This window comes from Cupressus sempervirens, chromosome 3 (genome assembly GCF_028749045.1).
Source record: "Cupressus sempervirens isolate cs-2001-9-10 chromosome 3, ASM2874904v1, whole genome shotgun sequence".
In the NCBI taxonomy this organism is placed as follows: domain Eukaryota; kingdom Viridiplantae; phylum Streptophyta; class Pinopsida; order Cupressales; family Cupressaceae; genus Cupressus; species Cupressus sempervirens.
This window is the reverse complement of record NC_143120.1, coordinates 193,701,617-193,722,217: the sequence shown is the minus strand read 5'-3', so window position 1 is coordinate 193,722,217 and position 20,601 is coordinate 193,701,617. Positions and strand designations below refer to the sequence as shown.

The window sequence follows — 20,601 nt, the reverse complement described above, 5'->3', positions numbered from 1 at the left end:
ACTTATCAATTAGCAAAATTTTTAAAGTTTGACGCTTTACCTGGTGCTTGAGTAGATCTTGCTATCTTTGCTAGCATAGAAGAGAACAAAGGACTCCTTGATTCCACGTAGATTTGTTGTTCGGTCACAATAAGGTCTCTCTCCTCTTCACTTGATATCATTCTCTCAATGCATTTAGAGAGACCTTCCATGACCTCTCTGTTAGGATCTGAGTAGGAATCATCAGCCCTAAAACAAATAGAAAATGATATCAAGTCTTACTACACAACCTTAAAAAGTAAAGTAAAATAAAGACTTATTAAAATCCCAACTTCAAGGACAATCAATTATCATAGTACCTAAATTTGGGATTGAGGAAGTAGCCTGCTGTATGAATAGGTTGGTGGAGCATATTGTTCCACCTCCTATCAATTATTTCCCATATGGGGTCAAATCTGAGACTATCCCCGTGATAGTAACTTCTAACAGCCTCTTTCGCCCTATCCATGGCCTCATAAAGACCTCCCATTGGGGATTGCTGCCCATCACATGTGCGCAAGACTAGAACCAGGGGCAGAGACATCTACATTTGAAATTTGAAAAATACAAATTAGTTAATAACATAGTAAGTTATGAATTGATAATGAAACTTGAATAAACTAAAAATATAATGAAGTTACCTCCACAATCTCCTTAGCCTTTGCAAAAAAGCTATCATCAAACACTATTCGTGCCACAACCTCTCCTTCGGGCTTCTTTGAGTAAGGTGAAGCAACCCAATCAGCACACACAAACATTTGCTTCAAAGCCAATATGTGGTCAAGAATACTTTGCAATGTTAAGAAGACCGTTGCAAACCTTGTCATAGCAGGTCTTATCAAATCTTTGCCTTTAGTGGCTTTTCTCATCAAACAGAGAACCCATGGGTGATTATAGATATATTTCGTGACTCGCCTAGCATCTTCCACAATTGGACTCACCCAATCAAGTTTTCCTATGTCCTCCAAAAGAAGGTTAAGGACATGTGCTGCACAAGGTGACCAAAAAAGTGTGGGATGCCTCTCTTGGAGGATTCGACCTAAAAGATTAGCAAAAAATCAATAATCAGTAACAAACTTTCCATAGTTAGTATTTACAAATTACATCAAATCTAAATTGAATAATACCATTATCCATAGCATTACATTCATGATTCATATTGATTCAAATATAAAAAAATAAATCTACCTGCTGCCACATATGCTGCTGCATTATTTGTGATTATTTGCACCACATTCTCTATTCCCACCTCCATGACAACATCCTCCAACATTAAAGCCAATGTGGCTGCATTTTTCACTTTGTTGGAGGCATCGACAAATTTCCAAAACACCACATCATCTTTGCAAGCAATCAAGAAGTTAATAATGGTTCTACTTCTTCCATCTGTCCACCCATCAGATAAAATGGTGCAGCCATACTTCTTCCACTCTTTCTTTTGGTCTTCTATCAACAATGTTGCCCTACCAACCGCTTTGTCAAGCAACCTACAAAATTTAGGTGTAATATTAAATAAAGTGTAAGTGTTAGTAAAAAATTAGGAAATAAGTTATAACAATTAAGATTTAAAATATAACAATGAACTAAAGTGAATCACAATTATTTACAATTACTAAATAGTAAAATACTAATCTTCCACTCATATCCTTGCGATTAGGCGGCTTGTACCCTTTGCTTGATATTGTCATTGCATTCACCATATTGACCCAATAGGGACTATCAGCGGCATTCATTGAGATATTGTTGAAAAACCAAAAATTAGCTACTGCAATATCAATTTTCTTATGCACCTCCTTAAACCATGCAATGCCCTCTAATGATGGCTGTGCTCCAGGTGTGTTCCTGGGCACAAAATAACCACCTATCCCTGATGGGGATCCGGATGGGGATCCGGATGGTGATGATGAAGAAGTAGGAGATGTAAAAGAAGTGGAACTGGTAAATGAGAAATTTTGTTTGCGGATCCGTGGGCCACGAAGAGATCCTGGTATGTTGTCAAGTGCTTCTTTTTCCTCTTGCATATCAAAAGGAGCTCCTTTTGATTCAGCTATGGCTGCCCTCATAGCTAATTTTGCCCTCTCCCTATTCAATTTTTTCTCTTCAGCAGCTGCAAGTAGGGCATGGATGAATCTTTTTTCTTCATCAGTTACCTTGAGACAAGGATTTGAGTCATGTTTCTTTATGCCTGCAAGGTGGTATTTGAGGCGGTTTATGCCTCCAGAAATAATTCTCACAGGGAATGCATATCACCTTCCCAATATCATTTGGATTTGGAGCTTCATAGGCATACCGCCATGCCTTATCTCTTGCATTTTTAGACCAAGTGCTTATATATCCAGATGGGCATGGTGTTTGTGGCCACTCTTCTTGCGGGTTTGTCATTTTTTTAATGGTTCACCGCTGCCCTACACATAAATATATAGAAAAATGAATAAACAAAGTTAGAACTTAGAAGCTAGGGTTTCAAATGATTCAAAGTTTCGAACTTCAAACTTCAACGATATCCTTAGCAAACAACAAACTTCAACCATATCCTTAGAAGCTAGGGTTTCAAATGATTCAAAATGATTTTAAATGATTTGAAAACATTTACAAACATGTTAACAACAACAAAAACAAAAGAACATTTGTTATAAAACTATAAAAAAATTTCAAACTATGATAAGATGAACATACCTGGAAAGAAATTTGTCTTCTGAAATCAGTTAGAATCCTCTACAATCCACTCAAATCCGCCTTGAATCACTTGCTATCAGCCAAGAATGCCTCCAAACCACCTTCTCTTCACTCCTGAAGGCTCTAAACAATGCAAATACAAGAAAGAATGAGAAAAAAACACATTAACTGCTGCTTTAATCCGTCACAGGCCGTGGGCGAAAATCTCATCAGTAAATCGGGAGTTTTTATGAAAAACTCGCAGAGTTTTTGACGATTACTCGCCGAATACTCGGCGAGTTTTTACCAGTCTGTCGAGTTTTTAAATCAGCGAGTTAACTGGTGAAAAACTCGCTGAGCTAGGAAACTCGGCGAGTTTTAAAAACTCGCCGAGTACTCGGTGAGTTTTCCAACTATGATGGAGTGCATTGATGCCAATACTTTGTTGGGATGAAACTCGTCCATAATATTCCAAAATGTATTAAACATCTTGCGAATGTCACTAATACAACCAATTGCTAGCATAATATTTTCAAATCTACACCTTGCAAATACTTCAAGTAATCTCGCCCTCTTTGTGAAATAAGGGTCCTGAATGTTGTCCAACTTTTCAAAGCTTTTTACCATGGCATGAAGTATCTCTCTCATAATCTGATCGTCATAAGAATCAAGGCTAGCTATTATCCTCATGATTTCACTAATGCAAGAGAGAGCTGTAAGTCTTATTACCTCATCATGATGTCTCAATAATTGGGGCTTAACCAACGAACCAAATGCTGGAGATAAAACTGTTTGCATAGCATCGGGTCTTGACTGATCAAACTTGCTTAAATAAGTTTCCAACTCCTCCAAAGTTCTTAGAAGGTCCTCTGTTTGCTGAAATGGACAATCTAATTTCTTCTTTACATTGTGCATTCTTTCTTCCAAATCCTTGTCTCCTGTTAAAGCCATACTGATAATTGAATTCAATCTGAAATAACCCAATCAGGCTGGCAGGAAACTGCTCTGATACCATTGTAAAGGCCCTCCACAAATTTGCTCTCAAAAAATGCTGATGAAAGCTCAAGGAATTTCATCAAATGATTCACATGCAAGGGACGTATGACTGATATAGTATTTTAGCTGGCTTTAAATGACTCTTTCTTCAATTTGCATCAATGAGAATCTTGTGCTAGAAGACTCCAAATGGACTACACAATGACCTAACATGAGTGTGCTACTAATTCTGACAATATTCAGTGCATATATATGATCTAAGCATGAGAAATGAACACCTACAGCCAACTGACATTTTTACAAACAGTTGGTATGCAAACTAACTAGCTGAAACTTATAACACCTAAAAAAGCAATACTAATAAAGGAACCTAGTTGTAGGTGGCTGTAATAATTTTCTTCAATGCTGCCCCTTCTACTTTGCTTTTTCGAACTGCTTTTTCAGATCTGCTTTTTGAACTGCTTTTTCGGATTGGTTTTTCAGCCTGTTTTTCAGTTCCGCTCTTTCGGGCTGCTTTTTCGTATCTTCTTTTCCGGACTGCTACCATGTTGAATCTCGAGACCATATCTTTCAATGGCGTCAAGATTTCCAGTTTGAAGGGATTTCGTCCTTCAAACTATTGAGACATAATCTCCAGAAAATTTTCCAATTCTTTTGATATTTCCAACCATACTAAAAAGAAGCTCTTCCCTTTCTTTTATAGTGTTCTCACAAGAGTTCAATCCTTCGTTTTCTCAATGTGGGATAAAACATCACTCCCTTTATGTAACTTATATCTCCAATGTGTTATAAAATAAAGGGGACTCTTTTAATTTAAATATTTCTCACAAACTATAGTCTATGCATTAATAAAGTTAAATATTTAAATTTAACTTTATAAAATAGCTTTATCATTGCATAACAAATCTTATCAATGATAAACAAGTCTTCTTGCCGATTTTAAACAATTACCATCGACATACCGTTGCCACTGGATGTCTGACCATATCCAAGATGACTTACTATAAATAGTAAGTATGCCCAAAGTTGCCTCAAAACCCCTCAGAAAGACTTGCAATTGAAACTATCAAGGCCAAATGGCCTCTAAGTCCCTTTAATGTCCTGGTTAGCCTACGGGACCGTGGGGAAATAGGCTAACAACAACATCATGCTATGAATGCTAAAAAGGGGACATTGCATACTAGAATCAATGATACGTGATCATGCATAAAAAATGCTACAGTAACTCCCTAGAATATTTAGAGTGAGAACGTATAGATAACTAATACATCCATTGAGTTGTAGGTTGCTCTCATATTGTTTAGTTTGGATAATATCGTTCACTTAATGAAAGCCATTCTAGACAAGGTGGGAAAATGGATAGAACTTGATTGATTTAAAAATTGCAATTATAAAGATGAAATGAAACACATCTTATGGTTGGAGTGAATATATTCTTTAGTGGAACAGTATTTGCTAAAGGAAAATGGAGTATATGTCAATATAATGCTATGATGGTATGATCATGATTCATGCTACTATGATTACAAGTTTATGGTGTTTAAATGTTTTTATGATACTATGTGACATTCTAATGTTAACTCATGCTTTTAGGCTTCATTAATATATATATATATATATATATGTATGTATGTATGTATGTATGTATGTATAATTTTTGCATGTTTTTGTATTAAGTATTATACTACTTGCAATTGGTAAGGAAGACTATCATATGCTAAGACCTTAATGTCCAATCCCTGATCCTGTCTCTTAAGAAATTTGGAAAAGTCAGATCAAGACCAATATAAATCCCTCACATGTAACAGTGCACATAGTAAGGTAGATAAAGCTTATTAGAAAGACCTATCTTGGACTTGGTACAAAGATACTCACCAGACAAAATCTAGATAGAAGGGTGGGGAATCATAGCACCATGCTAAGCACTTAACAAAAACTTTTATAGACCAACCTCATATGCTAGGCTCTAACCAATCTCTCTCATTTCATTGATAAATTTTGTTTGTAGATAGCATTGGAACATAGAGTTCCAAAGTTTTACCACCTTGCTACACTAAACTAGTTACTTAAACAATCCTCATCCAAATATGACACAAGAGATGCCTGAAGCATCCATTGTCAGTAGTGTTAATTTTTGAGCCCATAAATCAAAGAAGATGAACAACAATGAGAAAGAGCCAAAACTGAACCAATAAACACTAGATATGTCCTGGGAAAATCCTTCTAGAATGAAGGGAAAAACCCAGCAACACAACAAAAAATATCATTTTATTGATCATAAAAGTTGAGTGTACAATATCCTTTGCTTGATGCGAATATATAACAATAGGAGAGACTCTTCATATTATAACCGAAGGTCTCTTGAGATTCCCATAACTCCCATAATTAATTATAACTCTTCAAATTTCAATGCCTCAATGCATATCGAATTTCATTACATTTAATATTACAATTTAAACACGTGCCCTTTTCAGCTGAAGGTGACAATAACGGTAATAACGCCCATACTTCCAGAGATAAAGATCTCTATTGCAGCTACAATCTTCAACAACTAGAACTGCCTCCTTCACCCCTCTTTTCCACATTTCAATTAATCTAAGTCTCATGGTGCAGAAAACTGCTGCAAAATCCAAGGGTGCCTGCAATTATGTTGCAATGGATATTAGATTGCTAGACCTCCCTTGAGGAGGAATTTAAAGTCCAGAAGACTGAGCATTACACCCAAGGAATCTCATGGCATGCTCAGGCTTTAGCATACTTATGGGGCAGATGAACTCTGGAACACCTACAGAAAATATGCCAGAAGATTAACATTAGAATATGTATCTCAAAATGCTCATCCAGCAGGGACAGAAATAACCCAAACAGCATTTGATGAATTTGACACCCTGTCAAAATTCCTTGAGCAAGATATGGTCGAACAACCGAATCTAGTGCAATGGTATGGCCTAGCCAATACAAACAAGGTAGAACCTCAGATTTACACCAAAATCTTAGATAAGATTAATTAAAAACACCTTCAAAATTTGCAAACCTAAACAACATAAATCCTCATTTTTTGAAACCCCAAATGAAAACTCTGAGAAAGCAATGGTGACTCCTACATAGAATCACTCCAACTAGCTGGGAACCATCACTCAGATCTTAAGCCAGTGATTTGGTGAAGGCTTTTTTCCCTAGCCAATCCTTGGAAGAACTCTTTGATTCAATCCAACAGCAACTTCTTCTCCAAAATGAAAGCTCAAGATCTCTTATTACGTGTTGGAGGAAAGAAAAATAATCCAATTTGAATTTTAAAAAATTCAATATTTCACTCTCAAACACCGTTTTTGAAATACAAAGTTCATGTATTACTCTCCTTCCCCGAGGCTTGCCCTTTAGTTGCTTTAGAAAAGCATTAGCCTTATAACTTCAATGCATAATTTAAATATTCTCCACCAAGTAGCAGAAAGTACCGCCAGGGTACCCAAAGGGAAAACTGACCATTCCAAGAACAAACCCAAACCCCTTTTAAAATTTTTTCTGCACCGGCAAACTGGATCTTCGAACTTTAACCAAAGCGGCATCCTAGTTGGAACTTAATATAGAAGGAGAAGCCCTTATTAATACTACAGTTCAAAAGGAGGATGAAGTTACATTCTTGTTGAATCTTGCAGTTTATTCTAATATCTGGTATCTAAAAATATTACACATGGCTACTCCACTTACAAGCTATTTGTATTATGGTGTTATCATTATCTTCTTTTAGCAGGATAGGCCACATTCTCCTTTGGCTATAAGTTTAATTTTGAGTGCTTTTCATGTGTTGGCAAAAGCAATGGGGACTCCTTGTGTAATATAAGACTCAAGAGCAGTTTGAGACAAAATGGATTATGTGTTCATGTCTTTTTCCATGCATGATCAAGCTTTTGCGATAGAGGGGGGATCTTCATGCCAAGAGGGATGTGTTGAACATAGAGGTGCACTTCGTTGAGAAGCAACCCCACTATATAAGAACCTTCAAAATTGCTGTCACCAAAAACATATGGAACATAACTATCAGGTCCAAGGTTTGATTTTCACGTGTAAATAATATTAACATTTTGTTTTCATATTGATTCTTCTTTGGCTATAAGTTTAATTTTGAGTGTTTTTCATGTGTTGGCAAAAGAAATGGGGACTCCTTGTGTATTATAAGAGCAATTTGAGACAAAATGGATTATGTGGTTCATGTCTTTTTCCTTGCATGATCAAGCTTTTGGTACAGAGAGGGGTATCTTCATGCCAAGAGGGATGTGTTGAACATAGAGGTGCACTTTGTTGAGAAGCAGTCCCACTATTTAAGAACGTTCAAACTTGCTATGTCACCAAAAACATATGGAACATAACTATCAGGTCCAAGGTTTGATTCTCAGGCGTAAATAATTTGGAGCATTTTGTTTTCATATTGATAGGTTGGTATTGTTTATCATCTAGATGTTATTGTGGCATCAAAAGTATGTCTTTTAAAATAGTAAGTGTCAGCAAAATTGCCTCAGTTGTAAATGCATGCAATATTGCTTGTACACAGTATTCATCTTGAGGGAGGAAATTCTATAAATGAGCCTTAAAGACAAATTTGCTAAGTTGCGTATCAATTGGAAAATGGAGGCAAAAGAGGCTGGACTTCACTTTACACAAAAAAATTCCATGCTGCAGCTTTTCCATTAACCATGGATCCATGCTTACCATGCCAAAGCAACATAAGTCACTGTCACTTTTGCAGTATCAGTGACCTATCAGTGCAACAATGCTTTCTTTGATACCATCACGACTTTACATTTCATTGCTTTCCTAGTTAACAGCCCTATTAGCAGTGAATTTTGTTGAGAGAAAGGATCGTTGCAAACGGAATAACACTTCTCATTATTTCTGTGTTCTCCAAGTACAGATTTGAATGCATACAAATCTGAGTAGAGGAGACTGTCTCATGAAGAGACATGTCTCTATGGTAAATTGCAAGTTAATCACCATTAGATAATTTATTAACAATAATATATATATATATATATATATATATATAATAAATAAATATATAATATATATGTGAGTTTGTCTAATTGATGCATAGAAGGGTTATCTCTAGATCAATTCCATCCAACTAAAGCTACAGCATTAACACTCCCTCTTAGCTAGGGAGGATTGTTACAGAACATATTATGCTCTCAAGCATATAAAGAGATATCAAATCATACCCAGCGAATTAGCTATTATCTTTCGATATCATCAAAAGTATGATTCAAGAAGGAATATCAACCATATGATATATGCCAAGAGAATATATGTATATGGTGTAAATACCATTTCATATCCTAGTGGAATATGTGTTATCTGATCTCCAAGACAACAACTTAATGTAGTCCAACATGATTAGCTGATAGGCTGTCACGACCTTGGGGACAACAGCTTAATGTAGTCCATCATGACAATAGGTCAAGCCTTTGTTAAGATCGTTACCTTACAATAGCAACCATAACAAAACATCAATGAAATATCGTCACCTCTCATGATGGTTTCCAATAGAATCACGTAGTAACTCACATGATATCCATCATGAACCATGTCATAGAGTGGATTCACCATAGCTGGTCCTAGAGGGTGGAACAAAGGCTTTCACCTCAGACTTCTCTCTCAGAGAACAATGCATTACAAGGAATTTCACCTTAAACTTTTCCCTCTCAAAACCTCTATTTCCTAGACAAGGTTGCTTCTGAATCTGAACATAATCTCTTTATAGAGTAATTAGATTGTCATGACTTGTTTTTCCGTCCAAGGTTGCATTTGATGGAATGTCAAACGCCCTCTACATTTGATATCAACCTCATGATTGTTTCCAACAGAATCTTGTAGTAACTCACATGATATCCATCATGAACCATGTTAGAGAGTGGATTCACCATAGCTGCTCCTAGAGGGTGGAACAAGGGCTTTCACCTTAGACTTCTCTCTCAGAGAACAATGCATTACAAGGAATTTCACCTTAAACTTCTCCCTCTCAAAACCTCTATTTCCTAGACAAGGTTGCTTTTGAATCTGAACATAATCTCTTTATAGAGTAATTAGATTGTCATGACCTGTTTTTCCGTCCAAGGTTGCATTTGATGGAATGTCAAACGCCCTCTGCATTTGATATCAACCTCATGATTGTTTCCAACAGAATCTTGTAGTAACTCACATGATATCCATCATGAACCATGTCAGAGAGTGGATTCACCATAGCTGCTCCTAGAGGGTGGAACAAGGGCTTTCACCTCAGACTTCTCTCTCATAGAGAAGAATGCATTACAAGGAATTTCATCTCAAACTACTTCCTCTCAAAGCCTCTTTTTCCTAGACAAGGTTGCTTCTTAATCTAAACATAATCTCTTTATAGAGTAATTAGATTGCCATGACCTCTTTTTCTGTCCAAGGTTGCATTTGATGGAATGTCAAACTCCCTTTGAATCTAATATTAACCTTCTGATTTCCTCATATAAGGTTGTGTCTGATGAAGTGTTAGACTCCCTCTTTATATAGAAGGATACCTATAATCTCAATCATCAAAGGTATATGCTTCAAGAGCCTCACTTTATCCAGCCTGATTATCAAATGACTAATGAATTCTAGATCACAGCTTCTTTGGAGCTACTGTCATAAGATTGAGTTTGCATAATAGTTGGTAACATGTGTAAAGTACAAAGTTTCTTTTCCTACAAGAACATCCTCAGACATAAAGGAAAAGATCAAAACAAATAACTCTTATAGTATGTATAGAATTACAAATAAGAGAGACTATAATGAGTAGATAAATATAATACTCAAGGATAATGATTACTTATCTGTGCATCCTTGATACAAGTTGCTTTAATGAAGGTCCATATCCGTCAAGTTAGAAAATGCTTCTATATAAGCATTTGTCAAACAATGAGAATGGAACATTGGTTATTATTCCCCACTCAATGTAAAATTCCCACTTCTTCCATTTTATCGAGTTTTCAACCTCCTAACTTTGTTAGTCATCGATCTCTATATTTGAACCAACTATTAGACGACTTCAAATCTCAAGTACCTAGTCAGTCCAAAGTATTTGTAGATATTTGCTCCAGCAACAAAAAATAATGCATCCAATTAGCCTATTACAAATATAATCCATTATCTTGTTGTACATACTGACATCTATTTTATTTGGAATATGACCATGATTCATAGTATCCATTTGCATATGTCATCAATGCTTTGGATTTGCCAGGCTTGAAGATGATCCCTCTCTGCAGTTAATGTGACCTAGATTATATTGGACTACACGGTGCTCAGGTTTGGTGCCTAAATAATTTGGGACAACAAAATTTGGGAGAATCCATACTTTTTGAGGAACATCAGTTAATGAAGCCAAGGTAGTACAAGATAGTATAAACTAGAACACGAAGTTTATCAATCAAGCCTTTATCTAATGTCTTGTCATCTTGCATTATATTCTGCACCATATATTGACTGTAAGATCTTGAGACATTAGTGTAGTTCATAGTTCTGTAAGTCTTTTAAGGATGAGCGGACTATTTTGTCCATTCACCCTCCATGTCTTCCAACTGCATGCCAAGCTTAGTCACCTTCATAATATAAGAACCTCCTTCAATTTTATCAAGTGAAATCCTAAGTTTTATCACAAGGATACAGTAGATGACCCTTGATGTTCTACAATCATTAGACTTGATATGTGTAATACTCAATCCTTCCTTCCACCAGAGACTCCAATGGCAATAATCCATTTTCTGTGATATTGTTATCTGCATTCACAGTGACCTAGGCAGAACTGTATTGTACCAGAAAACTCCTCAATTATCAGTGTGTCGGACCACTACAATCATATTATCTGTTCTCCTTTACAATATTAGTTTGCATTAATAAATAAAATCCAACTGGATAGAGGAGGTCCCGAGTCAGACATTTAAAAGTAGACCTCCCAACCACTCTTATATGCATCAAACTATGAAATGGTGACATTAATTGAAATACATTACAATGTAATGTAAGGTTTGTCTCAATTTAAGTGCCGAATCCTCTGTTAGATTCGATTCGATCCCTGGCCACTCCCAAATTGGAAATTCTTAATTGTTTGATCAATCGAAGTTCAATCTATGCAGAGCTTAAATCTTGTAGAGAGCTTTCCAAAATCTTACTTCACAGTCAGCTTTGTTGCGACCCTCTGAATATTTATCGTGTACAGCTGCAAGCTATCTAGACTAGACCCCTTTTTATTTATATTTATTTATAGCCCACTTGACTGTTAAGTTACACCGTCGTCATTTACCTTGTCATGTCCTATAACATGCATTTTTGATATATTAAAAACTTCAATTTTTCCGTGAATAGTTTAGGCACGATAAATAAATCTTCACCATATTATATATTTAATTTGATGCTATAACAGTAATCTCTGGCTCGAATATTATGGCAGGAGAACATTAACTCATACTTCTACCATTATTCCCTCACTAATTTTGTCCAATCCAATTAATCTTCTATATCGTTGCTTATTAACTTTGAAACTTCCTTTATCACATGCATCCCAATAATTTAAACAAGGTATGGCGATGTTCAAAACACTTGCCTGCTGAGGCAGCACCTTGGACAACAGTTTTGAGATTATCAGTGTTACCCCAGCGCGGGGGTGCGGGGGGACGTCGGGACGAGTTTCGGGTGCGGAAAAAAAAAGCCTCAATTTGGGGATGGCAGGGGTGCGGCGGGGGAGCGGAGGGGGGGAGGAGAGGGAGTGGGGGGAGAGGGTTGCATAGTATATATATAATATTATTAATATATATGATTGAAAATGCTAATTATGAAATGATACTTCAATATATTATATAACAATGTAACATTAACATATCAAATATAGTTGACTACAATGAATAGAGAAAATTAAAACGTGATTCACAAACCATAAGTTCAAACTTGAAACTTGAAATTTCATAACCATTACTATTACTAATGACCATTTGACAAATTAACTTAGTTCAAGATGCAAGATTCAAAATTCATTGTTCAAATATGATTTTATGAATATCATATATCATAAAGATGTTCATGATGACAATGAGCTGAATAGCATGAAATAGTGAAATAATAATAATGTATCATAGCCATATCAAAGTGAGTATAATCAACAAAATGACAAAATGCCAATAATGAGAATGGATGATTCTCAAGTGCTCTCTAATCATCCCCTATGCCAAAGTCCTCATCACTGGAACTACTAGACTCCTCCTGGGTAAGATCCTGATCCTCTAAAGGAACACCAACTAGCCCTACATTGGCTTCTGCATCGGCATCCTCATCAATCTGAGCTGGATCCTCTGGCTCCACATCCCATTGTGCTGCAGGGCTCTCCTTGTACTCGCGTGTCTTGCGATCTTTGAGCCGCAAGTGACCATGTACAACAACCAACTTCTCCGCTCTCTTAGAAGTAAGTCTATTCCTCTTAACAGAGTGAATGAAGCTATAGGTGGACCAATTCCTCTGTGCAACTGAGGAGCTAGACACCTGAGATAACAAAGTTAAAAGTTACAATTTACAAGTTACAAACAAATGTTCATACAATTTGTAACAAATGATAAATGGTAAATCGATGATTAATAATTATTGAATCAATAAATCATAAATTAAAATCAGCAAGGTAAAACTCTTCAAGTTAAGATTGTAAAGGGCTGGAATTAGTTATTAGTATTACAAACCTGAGAAAGTAGTCGAATGGCTAGTGAGGTGATCTTTAACTTTTGTGACCCATGAGATCCACCTTTGCAATATCCGAGTATCCTACAAGTTACAAGTTTTAAAGTTTACAACATAATATTAAAATTATAAATAACTTAAATAAAGTTATAACTTATAAGTAACAATTAATTATTAAAAGAACTTATAATTATAAAGAGTTTAGAGCACTGAATCAAGATTTAAGGATTACCTGAAAGACTAGCAAATTCGGACCACTTGGTATGGATCTCACTAGCAGTCTCAGTATCATACATTTTGGCAATGCATCGAAAGAACCCATTCTTCACCTCATCATCCTGAAGTGGTGTGACTCTACCAGGCCTAGGTATGTACTACTTCGGGTTCAATGCATAGGTAGCCATGTGCAAAGGAGTGTTCAACTTCTCCCACCTGTGGTGAATGATAGGCTCAATGTGCTCCGTATAGAATGCTAGAGTGGGGTCTCTCTCACGCACAACAGCCCTCATCTGCCCAAGCATGGAATCAATGCACTCATAAACCTCTCCAAGGCTAGGTGAATCTGCATCTCCATATCTGATCACCTGAAACACTGGAGTAATGATGGAGACTATGTATTTTGCATCACTCCAAAACTGATCACTCTTCACTGTCTCTTTTACCCTCTTCCCTTGCTCTGTTTTGGACTCAGGCCATCGATTCCATTCTTGTGTCATAACCATGAGTTGCAATGGCTCTTGCAACTCAATCATTCTCTCCAAGAGAATATAATATGATGCATACCTGGTCTCAACTGGTTTCAGGAATTGCTTCTTTGCGAAGCTCCTGAAAAGTGCATGTGATGTATGGTGATTGCAGATAAACATCTACACCTCTCTCCCATCATTAACCACCTTTCTAATCCACTCTATTTCCCCCATGTCTTTGAGTGCATTGTTCATGGCATGCACACAACATGGAGTCCACCAAATATGCCTATAAGCTGCCTCAACAAGCCTCCCTGCAGCTTTGCACACATGTGCTGCATCTGTCACAACTTGGACCACATTTTGTGGTCCAACCTCCTCAATGGCTTCCCTAAGCACATGAAACTGAAAATCAGCATCTTTACGATGCCCTGAACAATCAACTGCCTTCAAAAAATATGGGCCCTCCATGCATGTAACCATAATGTTGATGAGTGGACGATGACTAATGTCCGTCCACCCATCCATGATAATGCTGCAACCTGAGTCCATCCAACATGCTTTCATTTGCTCCATCAAGATCCCAACCTTTTCATAGGCTCTATCCAACACTGTAGTCCTCAGCTTGTGGTCACCTGGTGGCACATATGATGGCTCTCCCTCATTCACTGCCATGGTAATCATCCTCACAAAATAGGGAGATCGAGCCACATGTGTAGAGATGCCATTGGCAAAGAAGAAATCACCAACAACATCATCTAACCGGTCCCTTGCATGCATGTTAAATAAATGAGCAATGGGGTTACTATCAGTACCACTTGAAGTTGCTTTTCGTTTCCCCCTATTGCTGTCCCCAGCTGAACTGTGTGTAGGTGAGGAGAATGATGGTGTAGGTGACATAGTCCCTGCTCTCTGATGCAAGATACGAGTAGATGTATCTCGCTGCCCCTGTAACTGCTGTATATGCTGTACCTGTTGCCTAGCAGACAAAGATCTAGGCACTGGAACAACACTATCATCAAGAATGCCCCATAGTTTATTTACTTCAATTCTGTATCTGACATTCTCAAGATTTGATAAGAACATGCATGGGTTCACACCATAGCCACTCCAAAAAAGAAGGTGTGAATTAACTCTTGTAATGCTGCCAAACCATTCTGCTCCACATATATTGCACTTCCATTTGCGTGTGCCACCCACTGAAGGTGTAGGGCGTGTAATTTTTGTAGCAAACTGTTTAAGAGGGGACTTTGGGTCATAAGGACCCCTAGCATACTTCCTCAAAATCTCTGAAGGGCAATCAGTAGAAGGCACCCTTGGTGCAACATAAGGAGGCTCTTCCGCAGGCTCAGATTGACCACCTACATCAGCCCCATGATCACTTCCTTCAGGCTCAAGTTCAGGCTCATAATCAGATGCACTTGGCTCATTAATTTCCATGTCTTCTGCACTTCGGCTAGATCTAGAAGCCATTTATAAAACTGCATTTCACAAAATGAAAGTAAAATTATAAAAATGATTATGATACATTTCAACCCAAGTAAAAATAATTTAAAACTTAAAACTTTACTATTTAATTTTAGCATTTACTATTAAAAAATTTAAAGTTTAAAAAAATGAAACTAAATAGTAAAATACTAAAAGAAAATATTAAATAAAAATATGGCAATATGGCATATGCTGAAACGTTTTACTAAGTTAGTAAGTTACTCTCAAGTTTCAAGTTTTATTTTTGATTCTTGAATCTTGTTGATAGTTGAATCTTCTTAGTTCTATGATTTTTTATTTTATTATTTATATTAATTTTTAGTTTTTAAATTTTTTCATTGTTCTTAAAATAAAAATATGGCAATATGGCATATGCTGAAATGTATTTTACTAAATACGTTTCAGCATATGCCATATTGCCATATTTTTATTTTAAGACCAATGAAAAAATTTAAAAAACTAAAAATTAATATAAATAATAAAATAAAAAATCATAGAATTAAGAAGATTCAACTATCAACAAGATTCAAGAATGAAACTTGAAACTTGAAAGTAACTTAATAAAACTAAATACTAAATACTAAATTTAAAAATTATAAATTGATTTTTAAAACCAAAAAAACAAAGTAAAATAAAAAAAACCCTACCTTGAAGGCTCGAACTTGAGGAGACACTTGCCAAATCAAACTTTCTTGCTCCTCTTGATTTTGCAATCCTTTGCAAAACCACCCACTAATCTCTCACAAGCTCCTCCAAACACTCTTTCTCACTTAGCTCCTTGCTGCTCCAAAATGGTGAAATGAATAAGAGATCTATTGGTCTTATTAAGCCTTCAAATAGACTACATGGGATCCACACCAAATTAGGGTTAGCATACTTCAAAAACAAAAACAAAAAAAAAAAGCAAAAAGTATTGTTTTTTAAAAAAAAATTGGGCCTCTTCTCGACGCACCCTGCGCGCACTCAGGAAGCACCCCGCGAGCACTCGTGGCACACCCGCGCACCCGGGAAGCACCCAAGCACCCAGTGCTCGACCGGTGCGGCGGGGGTGCTTGGGTGCGTGACGCACGCGCACTGGGTGCGTACGCGCACCGGGTGCGCAAGGCTTTTGACCTGGGTGCGCGCACCCGGGTTACAGTGGAGATTATGCAATGTCTTTACACCACTATTCTTCCTTTCGTCATTCAATAAGTTTGACATGGCAGAGTGTATGGTAGAATGTTTGCTAACAAGGATTATACTCATTTGTTTCATCCACCTGTTGAATATATTCTTTTCTAGCAATCAATCCCGACAAGTGCCAGTGATCAACCACATGGCACAGTATATCTGTTTGTGTATCTGATATGTTGTAAGATTGTAGCAGAGCCTCTGTAATACTTGTGGATATATCATCTGAAGCTCTAGTTTCATGTCGTAGGGTGGTCTAATGAATTTGTTGTTGCCGAACAAGAGTACTGAAGCGACTTCATTATATTCCTCACGTAGTGTTTTCATATACAGATACATCTGAATTATCAAGCATGAACAGATAATTGAAGATCTCTGGTTTTCTTGAAGACTCCTTTTATATTCATTAGCGGTCATTGTTGTATTTAATCAACTTGATAACAGTGATCATACAATTGCCGGGACCCGGTGTATTGAGAAGGCAAAGATCCAATTCATGGATGATCTTATCAAGTGAATTGATATAAGACGATACCTGTTCTATATTCATGAGGTGTATATAAGTCAGAATAGATATTGTTATTGTTCAATTTGTTTATCCACTTCAAACAGCTTTGCTATATACAAGTAGTCTCATCCCAGTATCTTCGGTAGCCAGACATTGTTCTCAGTATCTGCTGCAAGTTTAATTGAGGAAGTTTATATCCTTCCTCAGAGCTTTCTGTAGTATTTATGCAGGCCTGCAATTTAATTCTTTGGCTGGAGCTTTACCATTTAAATACGACATACAAATTGAAGATGCGCCCAATTGGAGTATCAATGTTTTCTTGCAGACACAACGTGACTGATCGACTCTTCAGAAATTGATTCAAATTCTTGCAAACTGATCGACTTTCTGATTACATAATATATTCATTAAATTTCCTGAAATGAATATTTTTACCGTGCTTTCAATCACTTTCTTAAATTTGCAGCCTGGCTCAAATACCATGTTGTGAGAAAGGATCACTGCAAATGTAATAACACTTCTCATTATTTTTACTTGTTCCAAGCACACATTTGAATGCATTTAAATATGAGTAGACGAGGTTCATGAAGGTACATGTCTCTATGGTAAATCGCAAGTTAATCACCATTAGACAATATATTAACAATAATGTATATATATATATATATATATATATTTGTGTGTTTGTGTGTGTGTGTGTGAGAGAGTTTGTCTAATTGATGATTAACCAATTGCAATAATGTTTAACCAATAACCATAGAAGGGTTATCTCTAGATCAATTCAATCCAACTGAAGCTACAACATTAACAACTTTTTTTTCTTCAAAAATTATTTATGAAAAGATTTTATTAATATATGATATTAGTGGTTTTTAGTGTTTTTTCTTCCAGAAATTTCACAATTACATCAAAGACATTTAACAATAAATATTATTAACTTCCATTCCAATTCTTTTTTCCAGGGAGGAGGGACTGTGTGAACGTGTGAAAAGATTGAAAGTAAATGCAGGGGTTGAGCCTGGCACAGACCTGGGCCCGGTGATTAGTAAACAGGCAAGTGCCTTCCGTTTTCATCATATGTAATTTTTGTTCACAGTTGATGTTGGGCCTTGTACGTTCAGTTCTTTACTTTTGGTTAAGTAAATCCAACCTTCAAACCATTCAGCTATAATATCGAATCCCATTACATTGTCAAAATGGATAGTTTAGTCTTGTGTTTGACCTACTAGTAGATTGTATAGTACCTCTATCCTAAAGTAAAAAGGCAATTACAGAAATCAAATTTGTAATTTATGGGTAAATATTTTAAAGATTTGCCCACACCCATGAAGAGATTTTTTGTTATATATTATTTTGTGATCATCTCGTAGTCTGATAATTCCTTGTTGGTATGCAGGCAAAAAGTCGTATACACAACTTGATAGAAAGTGGTGTTAAGGATGGAGCAAGACTTGTGCATGATGGTAGAGGTATTGAGGTAAATTGGAAAAGTGATGAAACCACATTTTAAGATATGAATACCTATTTATTTAGGTTTTAATGTTCTAAAATGCTTGGGTGACACCTTAAGCTATTATATGAAAGTGTATTTATCTGAATCTATTAATAGTTTTAAATTTACATCCTGGCCCAGTGATATAAGCAGGTCCACAACTTTGACACATTGATAGCTCAAATAATTACTGACTGAAATTATTATCTTTGATGCACGATTTTGATTAATGTTTGAACTGCTGTCCTGGTTGCTAGCCAACTGGAGTGAGTTATCCTAAATCTTCTCAGACAACACTTTACGAACTTGTACAGGTCCCTAACTACAAGCAAGGAAATTTTGTGGGTCCTACTATTCTTGCTGATGTTACTTCTGATATGGAGTGTTATAAGGTGAGATTCTTTTACATCTTTTCTATGGAAGAGGTAAATATTGTTTTATTGTACAAGGGACAAAGTTCTTTTATATAATAATGCATACCATTGTTTTGCTGGTTTATGTCAGGAAGAAATTTTTGGCCCTGTCCTGCTTTGTATGGAGGTAAGCTACACAATTTCTAGTTTGATTTTTTCTACTTAATTTTGTGTCAAGATTACAATTTTGTGCAACAGCTTTTTTCAATATATCCCATATCTCTGTGTGCTACAGGCTGGGAGCTTAGAAGAAGCAATTGATATTGTGAACAGAAATCAGTATCTTCCATGCACCTAATCTTATTGGAATCGAGTAGATGATCTTAAGAACTTTGAAAATGTAGAAAAGTAGAAGGAAAACCACTTAAAGGTGTTCTAATTTATTCTAGTTGAATGATTGTTTCAGATATGGTAATGGGGCTGCTATATTCACCACATCAGGTGTATCTGCAAGAAAATTTCAACACGAAATTGAATCAGGCCAGGTAAATGATGACTGCATTTCTTACAGATGTAAAATTCTTTAGCTTTGACAACAAATAACTCTGATCGAGTTTTCACTTTGGCAAAACACTCTGAAGGTTGGCATAAATATACCAATACCAGTTCCATTGCCGTTTTTCTCATTTACGGGTGCCAAGGCATCTTTTGCAGGTGACCTGAACTTTTATGGTAAGATACATTCCTAGACATTATTTTACAATGTGATTTCAGAAAACATGGTATGTTTAAAAAATTAAACGCAATGACTATGTCTAGTATTGTGACCAAGCATGATTCTTCATAACATCTTCACTAAAACCTTCTATGACTTGTTTATTCTAAGTTTCCGATGTTTGTTGCAGGAAAAGCTGGTGTTCAATTTTTCACTCAAATAAAAACAATTACAGCACAGTGGAAGGATTTGCCAGGCCAAGGTGTATCCATGGCATTTCCAACTTCACAGAAATCTTAGAATTCTCATCTCGTTTAGATTACTAATCTAAAATAAGCTATGGGTGCACCATTGGCATGCCATTTTCAGTATATAAAAAGGTGGTAGATGTTCCAGACCATAGTAAAAGCCCTCTAAAAGATAAAGTTTAGAGCTATCTCGTTTCATCTGTAAATGTCAATTAAAGGTACTTGGTACTGAATTCTCTCAAATTCAATGTTTGTTAGATGTATTGCACTTTACTGCAAAGATTATTTGGTTAATTTGCGACACTGCTGATAAAATTATCTTGCTGATTTTGACTCTGGAGTCTGAGGTTATGATTTTGAAAATGAGAGATGATATAGTTTACCATTATAATGTCCTCAATTGATGGACACTTGGTTAATGGAGTTGATTGTTACCGTTTTTCCCAGAAACAGTGATAAACATCAATAAACAAAATAAATAACACTAAGACACAAGAATTTATCCTGAAAAACCCTCCAACTTGAGGGGAAAACCCAGTCACACCAAAA

At 36.2% G+C, this 20,601-nt stretch overlaps 2 protein-coding genes across 3 annotated transcripts in view; one reads left to right on the top strand and one right to left on the bottom strand.

The window, feature by feature from the left end:
- ALDH6B2 (aldehyde dehydrogenase 6B2) overlaps positions 1-20,388 on the top strand; it is a 149,731-nt gene extending 129,343 nt beyond the window's left edge. For both annotated transcript variants that reach the window (XM_089819011.1, XM_089819010.1), the window contains 8 exons: positions 18,207-18,297; positions 18,641-18,721; positions 19,051-19,128; positions 19,241-19,276; positions 19,385-19,428; positions 19,556-19,634; positions 19,731-19,821; positions 19,995-20,388. In XM_089819011.1, coding sequence (XP_089675137.1) covers positions 18,207-18,297; positions 18,641-18,721; positions 19,051-19,128; positions 19,241-19,276; positions 19,385-19,428; positions 19,556-19,634; positions 19,731-19,821; positions 19,995-20,104 — 610 coding nt within the window. In that variant the 3' untranslated portion in view covers positions 20,105-20,388. The remainder of the gene's footprint in view (positions 1-18,206; positions 18,298-18,640; positions 18,722-19,050; positions 19,129-19,240; positions 19,277-19,384; positions 19,429-19,555; positions 19,635-19,730; positions 19,822-19,994) is intronic.
- On the bottom strand, positions 221-928 carry LOC149565474 (uncharacterized). Its single transcript, XM_089817131.1, has 2 exons — positions 660-928; positions 221-562 (listed from the first exon to the last, which is right to left on the bottom strand). Exons 1-2 carry the CDS (start codon positions 885-887, stop codon positions 323-325), a joined length of 468 nt encoding a protein of 155 aa, XP_089673257.1. The 5' UTR covers positions 888-928; the 3' UTR covers positions 221-322.
- Positions 20,389-20,601: the final 213 nt, after the last annotated feature.

What these genes read in the sequence shown, in the direction of transcription:
- LOC149565474 (XM_089817131.1), bottom strand. Translation starts at nt 887, where the DNA reads ATGAGAAAAGCCACTAAAGGCAAAGATTTGATAAGACCTGCTATGACA. An exon ending in AGGCTAAGGAGATTGTGGAG is followed by an intron (nt 563 to 659) that starts GTAACTTCATTA and finishes TTTCAAATGTAG; the next exon opens with ATGTCTCTGCCCCTGGTTCT.